The sequence below is a fragment of the Sciurus carolinensis genome, chromosome 6 (assembly GCF_902686445.1).
Source record: "Sciurus carolinensis chromosome 6, mSciCar1.2, whole genome shotgun sequence".
Classification (NCBI taxonomy): domain Eukaryota; kingdom Metazoa; phylum Chordata; class Mammalia; order Rodentia; family Sciuridae; genus Sciurus; species Sciurus carolinensis.
Genome location: NC_062218.1, coordinates 95,825,811 through 95,846,437, shown reverse-complemented (window position 1 = coordinate 95,846,437; position 20,627 = coordinate 95,825,811). Strand labels below are relative to the sequence as shown.

The 20,627-nt window shown below is 37.1% G+C and overlaps 1 protein-coding gene across 4 annotated transcripts in view; it reads left to right on the top strand.

Moving 5' to 3' along the window:
- The window catches only part of Epb41l4a (erythrocyte membrane protein band 4.1 like 4A), a 237,217-nt gene that overhangs the window by 89,672 nt on the left and 126,918 nt on the right, over window positions 1–20,627 (top strand). For 3 of the 4 annotated variants that reach the window (XM_047555669.1, XM_047555671.1, XM_047555668.1), the window contains one exon: window positions 10,655–10,759. The exons of the other annotated variant lie outside the window; for it this stretch is intronic. In XM_047555669.1, coding sequence (XP_047411625.1) covers window positions 10,655–10,759 — 105 coding nt within the window. The remainder of the gene's footprint in view (window positions 1–10,654; window positions 10,760–20,627) is intronic. 4 annotated transcript variants of the gene reach the window in all.

Below are 20,627 nucleotides of genomic sequence, written 5' to 3'. Positions count from 1 at the left end.
ACATTGCCTATTTTGAAATATTTATCATCAAGAATCTACTTTTGTCTTTAGGATTTGAAGCAATTCTAAAGCTTCTTAGTTTCAGGATCCCCCTACATTCTTTGAAATGATGAAGGACCTTAAAGAACTTTCGTTTATGTAGGTCATCACTCTGTATGTTCACCATTATTATAAATTGAAAATGAGAAATTAAAAAATGAATTTATTAAATAAAGCCCATTATAAAAAATTACATGACATCAATCATATTTTTTCAAAAGCAGCTGTTTTTCACAGCAAAACAATTTTAATGAGAAGTGTAACATTGTTTTTATGTTTTTGCAAATCTCTTAATATCAGATTTAATGGAAGATAGTTGGATTCTTATTGTTATCGTGATGTCATATACCATGTAACCTCCAGAAAACTGTATTTGTTGTGTAAGGAGAGAGAAAATAACAAGCATGATATCAGAAATATTGTTCTGATTTCATGGCCTACCCAAAATTCTACTCTCATGCTTGAGAATTACTGGTGTAATGGAATGAACGTAGGCTTTCAATCAGATATTTCTAAGTTGGAATCTTGTATTTACTACTGCTTTCTGTGTTGCTGTAGCCATACTAGTTATCCTTTCCCAGCCCCTGCAAACTTATTTGTAAAACCAGAATCAAATGGGGTTGTAGCTCAGTGGTAGAGCACTTGCCTAGCACGTGTGAGGCACTGGGTTTGATCCTCAGTACCACACAAAAATAAATCAATAAAATAAAGGTGTTGTGTCCATCTACAACTAAAAAAAAAAAATATTAAAAATGTCAAGTTTGCGTACTTCTGTGGAGATTAAAGGAGATTAAGTAAATGAAAGCATCCAGCATGTCCTTAAATACAGATGACCAAAATAATTTCATTTGTTCTGTTTTTGTTTTGTTGCAGTTTGAAATTTTATAGAGAGAATAAGTTGGGTGGAGGAAAATGTCACAAACAATAGAACAGGTTTATACAACTATAATGCATCAATAAAAATGTGGGGGGTGGGAAGGAATAGAACAGATAAAAAGAGAAAAAAATTGAGCTGAGGTAGATGGTCTACATATATGGCCACCTATGATTCTTCGTCAGTTACATGTCGTGTCATTCTCCTGTCAAGAGATGGAACGTTTCCCCTCCCTTCCCACCTGGATGATCTTATGACTTGCTTCTGTTGGTAGAGCTAGCAAGAGTGATGCTGTGTGGTGTCCACTTTTCCAGCCCTCAGTCACCAAGGAATGAAGTCTTGCTGGAGAGAGGCGGTATAGGAATGGAGACTGAAAGAAGGGGGAGGCCCAGCCATCTCAGCCCTTCATTCTGCTACAGGTGGTGTGCCAATAAGTGAATGAGGTTATATTATATTCTTGAGAATCCATGTGAACCTTTCTAGCCAACACCAAGTATCCTTCTGAGCCTTGGATCATGAAGTCAGTTATTGTTGCTTTAAGTCACTAGCTTTTGAGGTTGTTACATAGCAATAAACAGCTGAAAATAGAAAAAGTTTATCAGTGTGAACAAGCTTCTGTATATGAAAAACAAAGAGCACCTTGAAGAATGAACAGTTTTACTCATTTTTATTTCATGACAAAGTGAGGATTTTCTTTACAAATGAGAATGAGGGTAACTCAGAAAACATCCAGTGTTGCTCCCATGCTTGCCTGAGTGGTGCCTGAGGAAGGTCTACTCCACACACCTACTTTACCCAAACAGGCCTATGCTAAAAAATGGAATGTGATTTGTGTTTTCTATGAGAACTGGGAATCTCTTATGTTCAAAATACTAAATAAAGATGGAATGAATTTTTGAGGACATGACATTAAAGTAGTTTTTGCAGGGTTCATTCTGTCTTTGTGAAAAAGTAAGCCATTTGTCTCCAATGCAGTAGTTATTCTATGCAGCTGGCAAAAACCTGCCTTTCTGGTTTGTAATGTCATGTTAATCAGCAAAGGTGTTATTACTCTTTTGAAGTATTCTTTGTTCTGGTTAAAAGTCCCACTGATGGAATTTTCAAATAAACTTGCCCTTCTTTAGAGTCTTTCTCTAAGATTATAAGTCTCTGGTAGCTCTGTTCTTTCCAGAATGTTGCTAGTGTGAACATAATCTCTCTCTCTTTGCCAAGTTGAGTGGTATAATTCACAATCCAGAAATACGTCCAGGCAGTTTTTTTACTTTCACTTAAAAAGTAAATTAATATGTTATAACATTTAATGAAGTTTTTCTGAATAGAATTATAAAGGGTCAGATAATTTACTTTTATTTATTTTCTTCTTACACATCATATATCCTGTCTTTTTTGTTTTCTTAATGATGGAAAACCAAATTCCATCAGATTTATTTCATTGAATAAAAATTATACATCTCTATATGAGTTTCATATGGAAAATTCAATATCAGTTCCCTTTATTTTTTAGTATCTTATAAATTTCAAATATAGCACACCAATTCCTTATAGTGTTTGCCACAAAGCAAGGAGAGCATCTTGAGGGGCAAACTCCTATAATTACAGGAGAGGAAACTGCTGTCCCTAGAAAAGACGGTTAACATAACTTTCACAGTTGTTATTATTTTGTTTATTTGTTTGGTTGTTTGTTTCAGGTAAAACTCTCTGAAGAAACTTACAAGGAGCCGACAAAGGTTACTCACTCACTCTGGCTCATTCTTTTAGGTGACCTAAAGTAAACTTGGCACATTATATCCATTATGTCACTAAATTGAGCATGCCCAGAAATGTTCGTGTCTACCATCTTTCCTTTATGAACATGTGCTCTATGACTTGAAGATGAGCATGCTCAGAAATGTGCTTGCCTCTATTTGTGCTTTCTTGTATGAATACTTAACAGGCTCCTAGAGTAAAATCTCCATGTTTCCATTGTTGGAGGAGAGCTTTTGCAGGTGATCCCAGTGATCTTTTTCTTCTTTTAAATATTTTTTTTAGTTGTCAGTGGACCTTTATTTTGTTTATTTATTTTTATGTGGTGCTGAGAGTCTAACCCAGTGCTGCACACATGCTAGGCAAGCACTCTACCACTGAGCTACAACCCCAGTCCTCAGTGTTTTTTCTTGCTGCAAGTCAACAAGTCTCTCCACTCTTGAATCACGACTTCACACTCATCAAGAGGAGAACCCAGTGAGTTCAGTTACTACCACCTTTAGAACATGCTGAGTCTATTGGAATTATCTATCACTGAAACAAATGTACATTTTGTTTAAAAGTGAACTGAATAGCTTTGAATCAGCTGATATAACAGGATAAATTAATCCGTTCATTTTCTCCTTACTTCCATAAACCTGATTGATCAATAAAAATGGAAATCTTCCTAAGAGACAGGAAGAGAGGTTTAATGTTTTCAGGATTGCAAAGTCTCTCTTCTTCCATTGTTTATTGGCCCTTTGTATTAATTCAGTGAACTTTTACGAAGTTCTTACTGGGTGTAATTTATTGAACTGTATGTGAAGGAAGTGATATGTAATATTCAGTATCTGCTTTCAGAATGTCTAAACATTAGTAGCAAAGTTAAGAGAAGTAATGAATGAGTTTAATAAAGGTAGAATAGCATAAGTCTCAGAGACAGGCAGAAATAAGGAACTTTGGAGGTTCAATGGATGGAGAGGTTATAATGAGGTTAGGATGATAAGGACAAGCTGTATGCAGAAGATGGCCTTTGAACAGGATCTGAAAGATAAGTGAGGTTTTGATCATGACAGAGATCAGAGAAGTTATTCCAGATGAAGGGAACAGTATCATCAGGCCAAAATCTGGAGAGACCTTATGAAACCTGAGGTGTTTTATGAGAAGAGACATGAAGAATTCCTTTCCTGATACCTGTATTGTTACTCAACTTATTCTTTCAAAAGTCTCATTAATGGGGGTGCATTACCTTTTGAAAGAATGAATTTTAATTTATTCATTTCTTTCAGAAAATTTTGAAGCATGTTGCTAAGTGCTGCGGTTGTACCTTATTTTGTGATTCTTGATGAAGCCCCCATTTGGGCAGAAATTTCTTCTAGCGATGGTCAGGAAAAAATCGGAATGGTGCTAAATATAATCACCAGGTCTTTCCTTTGCAGAGGACTAAAGAAGTAAAGACTCGAGTTTTCCTTGAATTTCAAATGAAACTAACCATCTGACTTGAAAGTGAAGCCCTTGTCTTAGCATATTAAGGACTGGGGGCACACACCTCCATCATGTTATATAATGACTTGTAATAGTTCTACCTGCCCAAGGGGCTCAGAAAAAACTCAGATTAAAAAGTCCTGAGGTAACTTTTTTGGGGAATGTATAAATGTGGTAGTTTCCATGCATTTCTTAACATCTCTTGGTGCATGAACCAAATCCACAAGACAAACTGCCTCCATTAGCAAAGCAAGGTGATGATGAATTCCTACTGGCATGCTGTTTCTTTTTAAAAATATTTTTATACTAGTAATATGTATACCCCTTAAGTTGAATATACTAAAGAGCTTGTGAAAACCGAATCTCTCCTCGTCTTAACTTTTCAGAGGCCACTTTTAGAAGTTTCTTAGTCACTCTCTAGCCCCAGGGTTTCTCTAGTGTTCTAGGCCAGTAAAGGGCTTCTCCCATCACAGCTCTTGATATTGTATCCTGGATGCCTCTTCCTCTCCTCTGGAATTTATTAATGTGCTCTTCCCATCTTCTAGAGGATAATAATTTGCTGGCATGTAATAAGGACTTAAAAAATATTTGAACCGTGGACGTGGTGGTACACATTTATAATCCCAATGAGTCTGGAAGCTGAGGCAAAGGAATCACATGTTCAAGGCCAGCGTAGGAGATTTAGCAAGACCCTGTCTCAAGATAAAAGATAAAAAGAGCTGTATGTAGCTCAGTGGTAGAACAACCCTAGGTTTACTCCCCGGTACTGAAAAAAAATTTGTTTTGAATGAAGTCATGTGTTTTTTTTTCATAATATCCTTGATGGTACTTACTTATCCTTCCTTTCAGTAATAAATCCTGGAACTGGCCCAATATGCTTTAGTTCCCACTTTGTCTCTCTTGTTAGTTCTCTATCAATTCTTAATTTCTTTATTCAAAAATGGTTTCTTTTGGACGTGAAGACTTTATACCCCAACTGTAAAATATAGACCCACAGGCAACCTCTGTGAATAACCCACAAGAAGAATGAAGTTATGCAGAAGAGCAAGAGGCATAAAAATGGGGTAGAAACTGGGAGAAGGGTTATGGAAGAGGTCAGTCAGGGCAGGACTGGCAGAAATGTGAGCTGGTGATATGCACCCACCCCAGGAGTGAATCCTCCACTGGCATCCATGCCTTTGGAGTTTTGTCGTATTACAGTATGACGGATGAGAAGTTAAGAGGTTTTCATGTGCATTTTTGTTTGAAGTGGTGACAGAAATACAATACTTCTGATGCTTGCTTGGCTCTGCTCCCAGTGCATGTGTAGACACACCCATGCTGTATAGAATGCTGTAGGGGGAATCATGAGACATCACGTTTTTTCTTAGGTCAGCACTAGATCATTGCATAACACTGGATGCTTTCCTTGTGGTTTCTCTGTAGAGGATAAAAAAGTATGCTAAAGAATAATATTTGTAAAGTATCTACAACACCAGATTCTATACAAATGCAAAACTGTCACAGAGGTTTGACAGACTATATTCTGGTATTTTTGGAATGATAGTTTTTGAAAATGGTGATTTCCTTGTATGCAAGAAATTTTTGCAATTTCCATATACTTTCTAAACTATTAAACTGGTTTTCTAAGCTTGCTTTTGTGTATATTCTTCATGAGTAGAATATTAGATTCTTTTTATGCTTTATGAGTAGTATAATTCTGAAAAAAAACTAATATTTCTGGTGGAAATGGGAACATAAAAGTAATTTTCAAAAAAGGACTTGACATACATATTTAAAATAATCACCATTTCATTGCCATAATTTCATACATAATTCTTTCCTTTTTTATTTATTTATTTTTTATTTGTGAACCACTTCTTGTTTACTTGCTTGGGATAGAAGAATTAGGTGGAGTTGTATGGCCGAACCTGCTCTAGTTATTTCACCTGTTCTGTCTGTGCCTTGATAGGGGAGAGGACCCATAGGAGAGATGAGATCAAGATAGAAAATTATCCTTCTATCCCAGCCTTCCAGAAATATTTCGAGTAATAGGAAAGACGTGTAATAGAAAATTTGATCTCATTTGGCTAGAAATTATTTTTAAAAAATTCTGAAAGGCAGTAGGAAACAATTGATGGTGGAAATCATTGCCCTAAACGTGGGCAGGAGGATCAGGGAGAAGGTAGTGGTGGATTCAGGAGCCCCCCAAGCTTAGTGGATGTGGATATATGAGCTCAGGGAAAGCCCGGGTAGCCATCATGGTGATGTTTAGAGTCTGTGAGATATACAGTGTCTTTCCATAAATTCTTCTCATGGTGTCATGAGAAGACAGAATCAGCTTTAAGAACTCTGCCTGATGCACTTACATTTCTAGGATAAGCTATTTGTATTCATGATGATATTTTTCATACTATTAGACAAAATTTTTTATAATTCTACTCAGGAGTTTTTCTTAGGACGCTGGCATGGCTCTTGGACCAAATATCACTGCTCCCAAGGGAAGGTAGGTGCTGCTGTATTGCTTGGCTATTCCTACTGACTATCTCAAGAATGCTGGGACAGTAGTGCATGCCTGCAATCCCAGCAACTTGAGAGGCTGAGGTAGGAGGATCACAAGTTTGAGGCTAGACTCATCAACTTAGCAAGGTCCTAAGTGAGATCCTGTCCCAAAACAATAAGTTAAAAAAGATAAAGGTCTAGGATAGGATATAGCTCAGTGATAAAATGCCCCTGAATTCAAGCCTCAGTTCCCAAACAAACAAACAAACCAAAAACTGGAAAATACCATTCAGGAGTCAAGTCACCACTCCTGCTTTACATAGCTGATTACACAACTAGAAGTCTGTACTATTGTGCTCTACTATTCGACACTCCCCTGTCATTGGGCTGCTGCTATGAATAAATACTAAGCTCTTTCTGTATCTTTGCATCATTTGTTGAGTTCAGACTCCTTGACTGAAACTAGGTCACGGATGTGTGGTCTACTATCAGGTCTTGAGGAATCTGGTTCCTGCTACTACCAAGACTCATACCATGGGGGATTCTCTCCAAATAGGAGGAGGCTTGATATTATATACCCAGAACAAAATAAATTAAAATGAGACCTTCCATATTGAGAATATTTGAAATTAAAAACCCTTTTAATGTAACTTGTAGATGAAAAGACAAAAAATATAATCTCAGATTTCTAAAAAGAATTTGATAGAATTATCACCCATTCTTGATTAAAAACTAGAAGAAGAAGAGGAAGAGGAGGAGGAGGAGGAGGGAGGAGAAGGAGGAGGGGGGAGGAGGAGGGAGAGGGGGAGGAGAAGACGTTCTCTTTGATAGAGGGTATATGTAAAGGCTGTGCAATGGTCATGCAACAGCTGTTTAACTTAATGGTAAAATTTTAGAAGCTGTTTCATTAAAACTGGGAAGAAAAGAAGGGTGCAAATCCTCACAACTACCTTTCATCCTTCAGTTGAGATACTAGCTAATGCAGTAAGAAAAGGGAAATAAATATGGGAGGCATTTTGAAAAGGAAGAACTATAACTCATTTATAGAAATGTGATTATCTGAAAAGACACCATGAGAAACTATTTTAACTATTAAGAATTTAGCAAGATGACTAGGAATAAGCCTAATGTTGAAAAATTAGTTGCTTTCCAACACTTTAGAAATAGCCAGTCAGAAAGTATAACAACAATGAAACTATAAAATACTCAGGAATCAGTCTGTAGGAGTTTTCCATCACTATGTAACAGATCACCACAGGCACAGTGGCTTAAACAAATCCCTGTGTATTATCTCTCCATTCTGTAGGCCAGAGGTTCAGACTGACACGGCTGGATTCTCTGCTCAAGGTCCCACAAAAACAAAGAAAAAGGTGTTGGTCTGCTGGTCTCTTATCTGAAGACTATGGGGAAGAATCTTCTAGCCCCTTCCAAGTTTTGAGCAGAATCCCATTTTTGTGATTGTGGTACTGAGTTCCCCTTTCCTTGTTGGCTGCTAGCTGAAGGCTACCTTAGCTACTTGGGGCTGCCACATCCCTTCTCATATGTCCCCTTTCACATTTTAAGTGGCAAGGACCTGTGGTTCCTTCTTAAGCTTTGAATATCTTGACTTTTCTTCTGGAGAAAGTGCTTTGCATTTTGGAGCCTATGGGATTAGATTAGGTACACTCTTGATAATCTATTTTAAGGGCTGCTATGCCATGTAGCATAACAGTCACTGAGTGATAGCTAATCATATTCACGGGGTTCCAGAATTTTGGACAGAACATCTTTGGAGGGTGATGGGCATTTGTAAATTTTGCCTGCCATAAAGCCTAAATAAAATTTTATAAGACCTACATGTAGGAAAAAGCATAACATTTTCTTGAAATGTTTAAAAGAAAACCATGTTGGTTTTACATGGTAAATACTGTATCATTCCCCTCTTCCAGCACTCATTCATTCTGTCAATTCAATTTAATTCCAAATTCCCAAGAGAATTGTTTATTAAATTGGCAAGCTGATTCTAAACTTCTAGTAGAGAAAAAAGTCTAAGAACTGGCAAAGACAATTTTGTTAAAGAACAGTGGATATCAAACAAATGATAGTAAATTAAAATAATTAAAATATTGGGGGTATTGTCCCTAATCTGTGAGATAGAACTGATATTTAGTAGATGACAAAGTTGTTTCAAATCAAGATGAAAATGATGTCCTTTTCAGTGAATGGCGGTGCAATTATCTACCCATTTGAAAACAAAGTTAGGCCCATATCCCAAGCACAGAAATAATTTCCAGATGGGGTAAAGAGCTAAATATACCAAGTAAAATTGTGCAAGTATTAGAGGTACCAGGAGAATTTGCTCATAAACTTTGGAAATGTAATTGGCTACTAGTAAGTACACGAAAGAGCACTTACTTTTATTAGAGTCAGGAAAATATAAATAAAAATAATCTTTCCCCTTGCATCTTTTTCTCAGATTGGAAAACATTTGCTCCATGCAAGTTTTGGCAAGGGAGGGGGAACATCTATTCTCACTGTGTGAATTATAATGGTCTTCTTGGCAATGCCCATAATAATTTTAAATATGTGTATTCTTCAAATGAGTGATTTTACTTCCAGATTTTTACTCAGAGAAATACACATGTCTATGAGCACAAAGAGGCATTTGCTAGATGTGGAATTGTTACTGTAGCAGAAAATGTCCAACCACCTGTCAAGGAAGGGCTTTTTGTTTTTAAATAAATTGTTTATTGGATTTATGAAAAAGGGACCAATTAAATGTAACAGCATAATTTAGAGGAACACAAAACACCCAAGGGATTTGTAACAAGAACTGTCTTCGTCAAGTGTGTACTTTTGTCACTTCATAGCACTCACTTTACAATACATTTAATCAAAACATTTCCCTTCAGTTAACAATCCGTTTTCTAAAAGCAGTGTAGTACTGAATGCTTACCCTGTGTGGATGAGCAGGTGATGGTAATTCTCTGAGGGAAAATGCAGTTCAACAAAAGCCTTACTTTATTGTCACAAAGTGTGACTTGGAGATTTCTCTTGCTACCTTGCCAGTGATGGGGCAAAAGAAAGGGAATGTCTGAATAATCCTGTGCCTGAGCAAAAGTGGATCATTTTCAAGGTCAGTGTGGTATGTGACTAGTACTTGATGGTTCAGTGTTTCTTATATGTGTGAAAAATTGTTACTTAATATATAATAAGAATCTTTTGTTTTGGTGCTGGGGATCAAATCCAGGACCTTGCATATGCAAGAATCTTGAAGAATCAGTGTACATAGTGGGAGAGGAGAGAAGGTGATTAACATTTTAGGTAGATGTCAGCATTTAAAAAGAAGCCAGAAGAAATATTTTCTTTATGTCTGTGTTTATGTGAAAGAGATCAAGTAAAATATTTTCACAAGGGCCTTTCAGAACATTAACTTTAGCAGTGTTAATCTAAGGGTTTATTATTGAGGATTGAAAAAATAAAAGCTCTGGCTGTTGTTGTTTTTACTTCACATATCTTCTGTATTTGATGCTTGTGAGAGTAATGATATATGTGAAAACTGCTTTTATTAAAAAAATTTTTTTAGTTGTAGATGGACACAACACCTTTATTTTATTTATTTATTTTCATGTGGTGCTGAGGATCGAACCCAGTGCCTCACACATGCTAGGCAAGTGCTGTACCTCTGAGCTACAATCCCAGTCCTGAAAACTGCTTTTTAAAATGAAAAAATTTGTGGGTTTTTTAACCAAAGTATTCTTTGATGAATTTATTAGATGTTCATATCTTTAAAGAATTTTGTCCAAATATAATTTTTAATCCCACAAATAAAGAAGCTTATACTAATTTAACACTCAATACTATTTAGGAATTATTTTCAAAGCCGTTTCTTTAATATACTTTAAATCACATCTGTCTTTGTAATTGAGGCAAAACCTAAAGAGACACAGTGGTCTAATAAAAATGCTTCCATTGTGAAGGAAGCTCATAAAAGATGAGAACTATGATTGTGTCCCACTGAGACACAAGACAAGATACCTTGTGAAAAAATTGAACTGTGAATTATTTTTGCAGAAGTCAACAAAAGGTTCCATTGTCCTTGACCATGTCTTCCGTCACATAAACCTCGTGGAGATAGATTATTTTGGACTGCGTTACTGTGACAGAAGCCATCAGACAGTGAGTACAGTGACTTCATATTAAATTTGTCTGTTTATAGATTTGGCTCTCTTTGGCCTTTTGGATGTGGTTCTAGGTGGTTGGGTTGTTTGCAACTGAAAATGATAACTACAAACCTGTTTTTCCTTGTTAATTTCCCCCCCTCTTTTGGCAAAAGCCTGGAGAGTTGCTGGACTCATAGTTTCTTTCTTTGTAGATGGTTTACATGGCTTCCATTTTTGCAACCACATTGTAGTGAAGTGCTTTCCATTTATGCTGTTAGGAGTATTAAAATAAATCATCTAACACATGTTAGGAAGAAACTGTCTAGTCTCTTGAAGAGACAGGCATTACTGCCTTTTAAGAAAGGAAATGCTTAAAGAAATACAGTACATGAGTGTAAAAAAGGTGCCTAGCTAAGTTTTAAAAGTGGTTTGAACTGTTATAAAGTAAAACAAGTAGGGGTTTTCATTCATGAGTTTGACAAAGTAGAATAATGAAGGCAATCTGGCTTTTGGGTCAGTGTCGGTTGTTTATGTGGTTGACTTAGGTCTTCCTATTTGGTCAGATGGGAGTGTGTTAGAAATTTGCCAAAATGGAAGGATTTTGGAGGTGATGATTTTGAAGGATGAAAGGATATTCATTACTATGACTTTTGGTTTGGCCTAAGGAAGATCTTAGTGTGAGATAGACACACTATGATTATGCAAAATGCTTATATGCTTACCTTAAAAATACCCGATTTGACTTGCCTTCTATTTTTCATCCAGTGCAACTGTTGTTGGAAGTAAAGATTTCCTCCTCTTTCTTCATCAGTTTTCCCAGTCTCCACTAGGCCATTTAAGATGTATTCAGTGAAGAAACAGATTTTTTTGAGTGCTATCTCTGCCCTGCCCCAGGAATGTCCTAGGATGAGGCAGGCAAATAGAATGCTATTGATGGTGGTAACTTGTGGGTTCTCTTGAGCTAGTCCCATAATTTATTCTTTTTCACAGGAGTATTTAACAAATTAGGAGTTAAAATTGGGCATGTTGGATAGATTGGTATAGAAAGAAATAGCTTTCTAGGGCAAATGGTCATTAATGTGTACTTCAAAGAAAGGCAACAGGCATGTTCAGAAGTTCACTGAATTCTATCTCATATAGGCAACAAGTCTCTATAGCAGAGCTGTAAATCTGTACTAAAAGATTAAATTGAAGTCTACAGAAGGTATGTTAAATTATATTCATATTTCATAAATAATATTTTTCCCAGCAGAGAAAAATACAGTTTTCTGATCTTATCTAGTATGTCAGAACTTGCCTGAGAGGATTGACTGTCTTGCTAAAATTGTATAAATCTATGTCTGTTTTTTTTTTTCCCAAAGAAAAACTGAAAAGTAAGAGAATTGCAAACAATGGCTCATACTATTTCAAAAGAATTATTAGTATTGATAGTTTATTGAAAGTTTTGTAGGGTTTATATTAAATCCAGTTTTTTTTTCTATTACCTTTATTCCTAAGGTTTGGCATCTGTGATAATGTTTAAAATACAGGTTTTAGGAGAAAATGGAATTATATGCTTAGAAGGAGAAAATTATTAAGTCATGTTTTGATGTGGTTAGAACATCAGGTAATAAATGACATGAAAAAGTACTCTTTGCTTTCTGAATTTGCATTTTATCTAGTGAACTCAGTTAAAATAGAGGTAAACAAAAGAAAAAATAGAGGTGATTTATAAGCATTGTTTAGTCTTGGCATGTTCAAATGCATTATCTCATTGCCTTATACTACCTTGTGGGAGGTTTTGAGAATACTGTCAGAAATTTTGTACTATTTCAGTATATTTGTAGGAGCAGCACTACATATCCCATTGTTACTTAATGCAAATAAATATTTTAAGAATATCCTTATATTAGAAGAGTTAGGATATAATGAAAAATACTTGTCTTAAAAATACCAAGTATTAGTTTTCTGAATGTTGCTTGAATTACTGTGCATTAGATTTTTTTTATATTGCTTTGCTTTTCCTATACCCTAAGGTTTATTTTGTTTTATATATATGTTTTTGGTACTGGGGATTGAACTCAGGAACACTCAACCACTGAACCACATCCCCAGCCCTATTTTGTATTTTATTTAGAGACAAGGGCTTACTGAGTTGCTTAGCGCCTCACTTTTTGACTTTGAACTCTCAATTTTCCAATCTCAGCCTCCTGAGCTGCTGAGATTACAGGCATGCGCCATCGCGCCCGGCCCAAGATTTATTTTTCATGGGTAATGCCTGTGTAATAATGCTCAGTAAAATTAAGATCTCCATTAAGGTCTACTTAGAAAAGACTTTGAGACCTGAAGACAGATCACTTAGTCAACTCTGGGAGAATATAAAAGGAGAGTAAGTGCTAGAACCATGAATCAAAGGGAAGGAAGATAACTAGGAATGAAGAGAGTGCTTACATCAGTGAAAAACCCTGGGATCCTTCTCCTTTCTTTCTCCCGCCATTGGCAATGGATTGTGACTTGGAGCCATGTTGAAACTGACTTGGATTGGGACCAATGTAATACAAGTGCCCTTACATGTGAAAGAGGAAGGCTGGAGAGGCAGAGAGGAAGTAATAGTGGAAGCAGAAGTTGGAGTGGTGCAATTACTGCAGGCAGCCTTGAGCCAAGGAATGCAAGCCGCCTCTAGAAGCTGGAAAAGACCAAGAAATGGATTCTATCCTAGAACCTCTGGAGGATAGGCAGCTCTACTTGCATTTTGATTTTTGCTTGGTGGGATTCATTTTGGACTTCTGATCTCTAGATTGTAAAATAATGTCTTCTGTTTTAAGTCATCAAGTTTATGATAATTTGTTAATAGCTGTGGAAAGAAACTAATACTCATGGATACAGTCAGGGAGAATCTTATTCTTGTTTGCTCAGTGGGAGTCTAAAGCCTTATTATTTGGGTTCTTCACATCAGGAAGAAACCTGAAACACTATTACTCTTCCTGAGTGATAATATGTCATGTCCTCTGATGCAGATGATTGGGATTTACTTGTGATTAGAACTGTGTGTGCTTCCCCAGATGTGTGTGAGCAATTTTAGTGACTGCTTCAAGAATATTTAGGTGCCTTATTATGGGAGATGGATGGTGAGATCAGTTGATGATAGGCAGAGAATTTAAATTGTAGGCATAGATTCCTTCACTTTAAATAATTGGTGGTTAATTTGAGACTGGAAGAAACTTGATCCACCTTTTGGGTTTTCAGATATTATTATAAGTAGAGGGGCAGGATAATCATAAGTTCGAGACCTGGGCAACTTAGTGAGACCTTGTCTCAAAATTAAAAATTAAAAAAAGGGCTGGGGCTATAGCTCAGTGGTAGATACTTCTGACTCAATCCCCAGTACCACAGTAGAGAGATAGATAAATGGAACATGATATGGTAGAACAGACTGCTGCCTTTGGAATCACAAGATAGATGTGAGCCCTGTGTCTGCTTCTAATGAATGATCAAGTCACTTAATTTTTCTAAATCTTGATATCTATATTAGTCACTTTTCTGTGACTATAATTAATACCTTAAGATGGGTAACAAATAACAGCGAAGAAGTTTATTTACCCACGGGTTTGGGGATCTAAGAGTGTGGTGCTGGCATTGAATCTGCTCTGGTGAGGGCCTCAAGACAGACCACATTACAGTGGAAGGAGTGTATACAAGAGGGAAAAAAAATCAGAAAGCAGGAGAGACTGTAGTGAGACTGAACTGGCTTTTTAATAACAGTCCTCTTGAAAGAACTAACCAGACTCCCATGAGAATCACATCAGTTTCTTCTAAGAGTAGCACCCTCAGTGACCTAATTGGCTTCCACTAGATGTCACTTCTTAAAGGTTCTGCTCAACTTCCCAACACCATCACACTGAGAACCAAGCCCCCAAACATGAGTCCTTGAGGGACACATTCAGACTATATTCAAACCATAGCAACCCGTAGCAACTTCCTTATCCATAAATTGAAAATAAAACACCTTTTCTCCCCAACTCTCAGAATTGTTGTAGGACCAAACCAGAATGTACGAATGCTTTGTTGATTATTGGATGTTAAACATGTAAATGATCTTTCCTGTTGAAACTAGCATAGGAGAAAATATCACTGGTGATTTTTTTTTTTTTTAAGTACAATAGGGAGAAGAAGGAAATAGTCTGGAGGAGAGAAGAAAGAAAAGCAAGAGTTTTGGCCACTTTTAGAAAATTTAAAGATGAGTTTTGATGATTATTGGAAGCAATAGTAAGGATAAATGTGATATCCCAAAACTACTTCTGGTTTTATAGTGGCAGTCATAATCATATCTTATTTTAATGTTAGATAGCACTTGAGGCCCTTTTACAAATTACTTCTTCAAAGGCAGAAGTCATATATAATTAAAGCTTTCCTCAGAAAATGGAATTCAACATGGCTCTGAGAATCAGGCTGCTGGATCTGCCGCCCTTGACTTCAGAAGTCAAAGAAGGGGGAAAGTATGAAGCACACAGATAAAGGCAGTATGTCAATATCCTCCTCCCCCATGGAGCTCTTTGCTTCACCAGGACAGTAAAAGCAGTCAGAAAGAAACGTCACCTTCTGGACCAACCCCCACCCCAAACATACATAGTTGCTTTTTTCCATCCCTTTCTCCTGTCACAATGGAAGAGTCCCAGCCAGGGCCTCTGACCTGGACCTTGTCATTGCTCGATTTTTCTCTCTGGTAGCTATAACTTCCCCTTCCCTACCCACTCTTTGCCCTCAGGTTTGGGCATGTTCAAGTCTTCCCATTTAGACCCCCTTCCCCTACTTTCTTGTCCTCCTCTGCTGTTATATGACTCTGTGTCACACCTGAACTCCAGAATGCTTTGTCTAAATTCATTGCTCCCATTTCTTAGATCCCATTCATTCCTAAACTTCTCGTAGTTTAACTTTGAGACTTACTGTGCAACTGATAACTGCCACCCATCCCCCACCAGTTGCTCAATCTGAGAGACACTCTTATCTCTCATCTCACTTGATGAGATGGTAGTACCTCTTCTGGTACTACTTATCTTTGAAATATTCAATATCTTTCAAAAATATAAATTAAACTCTATATTTGTATTCTTCCCACTGCTCCCAGATGCTTTGAGTGAAGGCTGAATGTTTTCTTTGATAAGTGGATGCTGATACATAATGGGGCAGGGGTAAGGAGGTAAGGGGAGAATGGAGGAACATGGGATTGTGTAGAAGGAAATGAGGGGAGGGATGGGGTTGGGGGGAAGGAAAGATGGTAGAATGAGACAAACATCATTACCCTATGTACATGTATGATTACACTGTGGTGTGACTCTACATTGTGTACAACCAGAAATGAAAAGTTGTACTCCATTTGTGTACAATGAATCAAAATGCATTCTACTGTCATGTGTAACTAAATAGAACAATTTAAAAAATGCTTTGAGTGCTACTGTACAGAAATGATCTTCATCCACTGAGCACTAGCGGGCAGGCCCAACTCTGAACTCTCAGCCCCGAGTAATGGTGCTGTTCTTTGTATCCTGATATCATATTTTGCCACATGTGTGAGAAGATCACTTTCATAATTGTATGTTCTGACAAACACCCCAAATGACTGTTGAACTGTATGTAAGTGATAATGAGAGTCCCATTGCAAAGAAAGAATGGAAGATTGTCATGTTATATGATTATAGATCAAAACTTTTCCTATCAGGGGATATTCAAGCACCTGGTAGAGGAACAGAGGGTAAAGATGAAGAAACAGAAGAATCTTCTTTGACTTTATGAAGAGCATCATAAATAGCACAGTGGCCTGGGAGGACTGGTGACGAGGAGTCAGGGGGAAACATGGGAGAAGAGTATGACTGAGGGTTTTCATGTGTCCAGGGGCTCGGAAGGGAATGCCAGTAGCATCCTCATAGGGACCCATAGCACCAAAGCTCTCATTTTCCTGTGGTTTGACACATGTTACTTTTCCTGTGTGGCCTCCTCTGCTCTGTGGTTTAAATTTTTGTCTAAAGACTAGTGACTCCCAGAGCTCTCTAACTCAGGTATCTCAAGAGGCATCACACTGTGTGAGGAATGCAGACTGTACTTCCTGGGAGAGCTCTGTGGCATTGGGTGAGTCTCCCTAACTTCTCTGTACCTGAGATTCCCCATTTATAAAGTGGGGATAGTAATAGAGTAACAACCTCATCCAAGTGAAGATTGAAGGAAACACCCAGACTATGACTTTAAACCTGTGGCCAGTGTAATGTATTAGCTCTTTCTTACTGCTTGAATGCCCCTGGGGTACCTCAAATACAGTGTCTTTAAGATTAAAGCCATTCCAGGGTGTGGTGACACATGCCTGTAATCCCAGCTATTTAGGAAGCTGAGGCAGTGGATTACACATTTGAGGCCTCACTAGTATAATGAGACTTTGTCTCAAAATTAAAAAAAAAAACAAAAAGCGGGGGTAGTGGTGGTGGCTGGGCACCTAGCTCAAGGGTAAAGTGCCCCTGGGTTCAATCCCCAGTTCTGCAATAAAAAAACAAAACTGAAGCCATCATTTTCCTCTAAGTCTGTTTTTTTTTTTTTTAATATTCCTGAGAGCAGTGATTTTTTGATCACTTTTTAAAAATCATGTATGTATATGTAGTTCTAGGTTGAGATTAAAAATTTCATCACAAGTTGTATAGTACATACAAATCTTCAGTTTATCATAATCATTAGAATTTAAAATCCATCATTCATTAAAAGTCAGAAATTTTCCTTTATTCCTTTTGTCCATAAACTTGTATCTTTGATTCCACTTTCTCCATAAAATTTTCTTACTTTTTTTTTTTTTTTTCCTTCGTGGTGCTGGGGATTGAACCCCCCAGGGCCTTGTGCATGCGAGGCAAGCACTTTACCAACTGAGCTATATTCCTAGCCCCTCTCTTACATTTTTATTAATAAGATATATTTACCCATAAAATATTGTACATATAAATAGAAATTTTAAAAGTTTATTTCCAGAGACTGTAAGACCCTAAGTGTTATTGAGCCTATGGGTAGTTATCACCATGATTGTCACTATATAATTAATTAAAACAGCAAAGTATTATGCATTTAAATAATTATTAAACATAAAAGTATTTATTGGAGATGCATCTTTAAATTCTATGAACAGGGCTTTTTCTTTTCAATTAATCCATATACCCCAGAATGATTATAATATATTCTTGGAGTGAGATAAGGCTTAGCCATAATTTTATGTTTGTTTTTGTCTTTTATAGATGTAAGCATTTTATAGATATAAACATTATTTTATAGATATAAGCATTGATATAACCTTGTTTTAGAAGTAAAAGGAGTTACAATAAGGAAGATCACTCAATCTCTTGAACTTCTTCTGTGTTACATGTCAAAAACCACAGAGTGATGTTATCGAAAATTATTTTTAGTAATCTCTCAGGGACCTCAAATACAACATAGTCATCTTCCCTCCAAATCTACTTTTTCTTATGTTTCTGAGAACAGAGATTTTTTTTCAGATCACTCAGTTGGGGTCTCCTTCAATTTACTTGAAAGCAATGAATTGAAAACCTCCTGACTTAGTTTGTTAACAGATCATTATAGTAATAACCTTCATAATTTTTGGGAAATGAATTTAAAAATGTTATACCAAGAATTATCAAAATATTTTTAAATATGTTGTTTTTTCTTTTATGTAGAGGCACCTGATTTTATCCCTATACAATATAGTTATTAGTAATTAGGAATATTAAAAATAGTTTGTTTTAGAAATGGGCATATTGCTGTAGAGTGTGTGCCTAAAAATTGTTAATTTCAACCTACATTTGCCAATACAAGATTTTTGATAAGATGCATTTATCAAAATCATGTACTTTATGCAACTTTGCACTTTATATTTTCTTCAGAATCTTGGAACTGCAGACTTAGTTAATTTGGTTTATGGAAAATGTCCAACATATAACTCTTTGGCAAAGTCAGTCATCATTAAAGCACTCAGCCAAACCAGCTTGCTTTCTCTCATTTGTCAATTTAAATAAAAATGTTAACTTGTGTTCTGTGAAAAGTATTGCACTTGGAACGCTTTTCCTAAGATGGATAGACAGATAAGGCACAGCCTCTTGTCACCTAGAGGAGACAGGTCTGCCTTCAGTGAAGTCTTCCCAAGACTTTGATTTGTTTTATTCTTAGGGGACTCTTCCTCATGAGCCAGGCATATCTTGATCACAGCAAGAGGATGAAAGTTGCAAAATCATTAAACCAATATCATCACTCCTTCTGCCTCTCTACTTTAATAAATCTGATTTCAGGACACCTGAGCTATGGGCAAAAATACCAGGCATCTAACACTTTGCCTTATTTTTCCAGAAATATGTATAAAATGGGAAAGATGTAAAGCCTTCTCTTCTGGTTTATGGAATCTTTATTAAAGCCATTTTTGTTAACCCCAGTACTTAGAAGCATGCCTACGATTTTCCTCGCCCTGGCGTGATGTGCCATGGCAGGTGGCTTCTGCAATAGATTGGAAAAGAGGGGCTTTGGAAAAGTAGTACAATGGGAAAAGAGGACTAGTAAAACATCTTAATCTCAGGTCTACTCTTGGTAGATCAGCTTTAGAAAGAAGTACATTTGGAAGCTGAGGATCTGGGAATAAGCTCCTTCAAACTCCCTGTTGCCTGTGTATCTCCTGGCAAGTTCTCACGTATGCATCCTTGTGGTGTCCGCACCTTTGTTGAACAGCTTAGTGAATGCCACCACCATCCACCTGATTTGCTGGAACTAGAGCTCATCATTTCCAGCTGCATCAGCTCCGCTCCCCTCATGGCTCACCTACCACCAAAGGATGCTTTCGAGAGTGAAAATGAATACTGTCGATAACTGAAACTGGCATAACTGCCAGTTTCATGACTGCCAATTGTGTAAACACAATTTAGGGTACTTATGGTCATCTACCATCCTCCCCAGAATCAGTCTCCAAACTCTAATTTTAGTTCAGGTGCCAGGAGAATAGCTTGGATTTCTGTAAAAGCTTTTGGTTGAACTTCTTGTCTTTGATCTCGCTCCCTCCAGTAGGTTTTCCCTACCTTGCTTGCATTTTTCTCTCAGAAAGGCATCCTTGATGGTCTCTCTTCTGTGGCTTAAAATTCTTTAAAGGGTCCCTGTGGGAAAATGAAAACTCTAAAACATGGTTTTACAAGGTCCTTAAGATATGCAGCCCTTGGTTACTTTTGGGGTCCTTTTCTTCCAGTGTGACTCTGCAGTCCTTCACCTAAAACTCCTACACCAGGTGCATTGTAGCCACCTTGCACCCTTGCAGCTCCTACCTGTACCGTTACATCTCAAGAGTGTTGCATATGTTTCTTCTGTGACAAAACACTCTTCTTGTTTTCTTTCCCTTTCAATTTTGCCTGGTTAAGTCCTGTTTTTCTTACCATTCATGGGTATCTCTGGTGTCTCCTCAAAGCTTTCTTCTACCCCCTAGAAATGCTTTGGGCCCTCTTCTTTCACATGTTGATACCCCCTTGTATTTGCTACCTCACTGCATAATAAGTGATCTGTAGTGTTACTGAACTCACCTGGAGGGTGTGGGCAGGCTGGTTGGTGGTGAGGGCCATGACAACAGCACTCCCCGCCTCCATGTCTGTGTGCTCCCTCCTTTTCTGCAGTTGAGGTTGTCACTTTTTTATGAAAAACGTCTCCTGTTGGTCACTTTCAGTTGTTCTCTGCTTACCCTAAACAACTTGTAAACCGTGTTTTGGTGTTTGTTCACTTTCAGCAGATTATACCTGTATTTTTGAACAATAGATAAAAGAACTTTATTGAGAAGTTAGCTAAGAAGTTGATGGGATCATATAGAATTTTATGTGGTATTCATAATATTCTGGAAGCTACTGGATGCTGTTAAG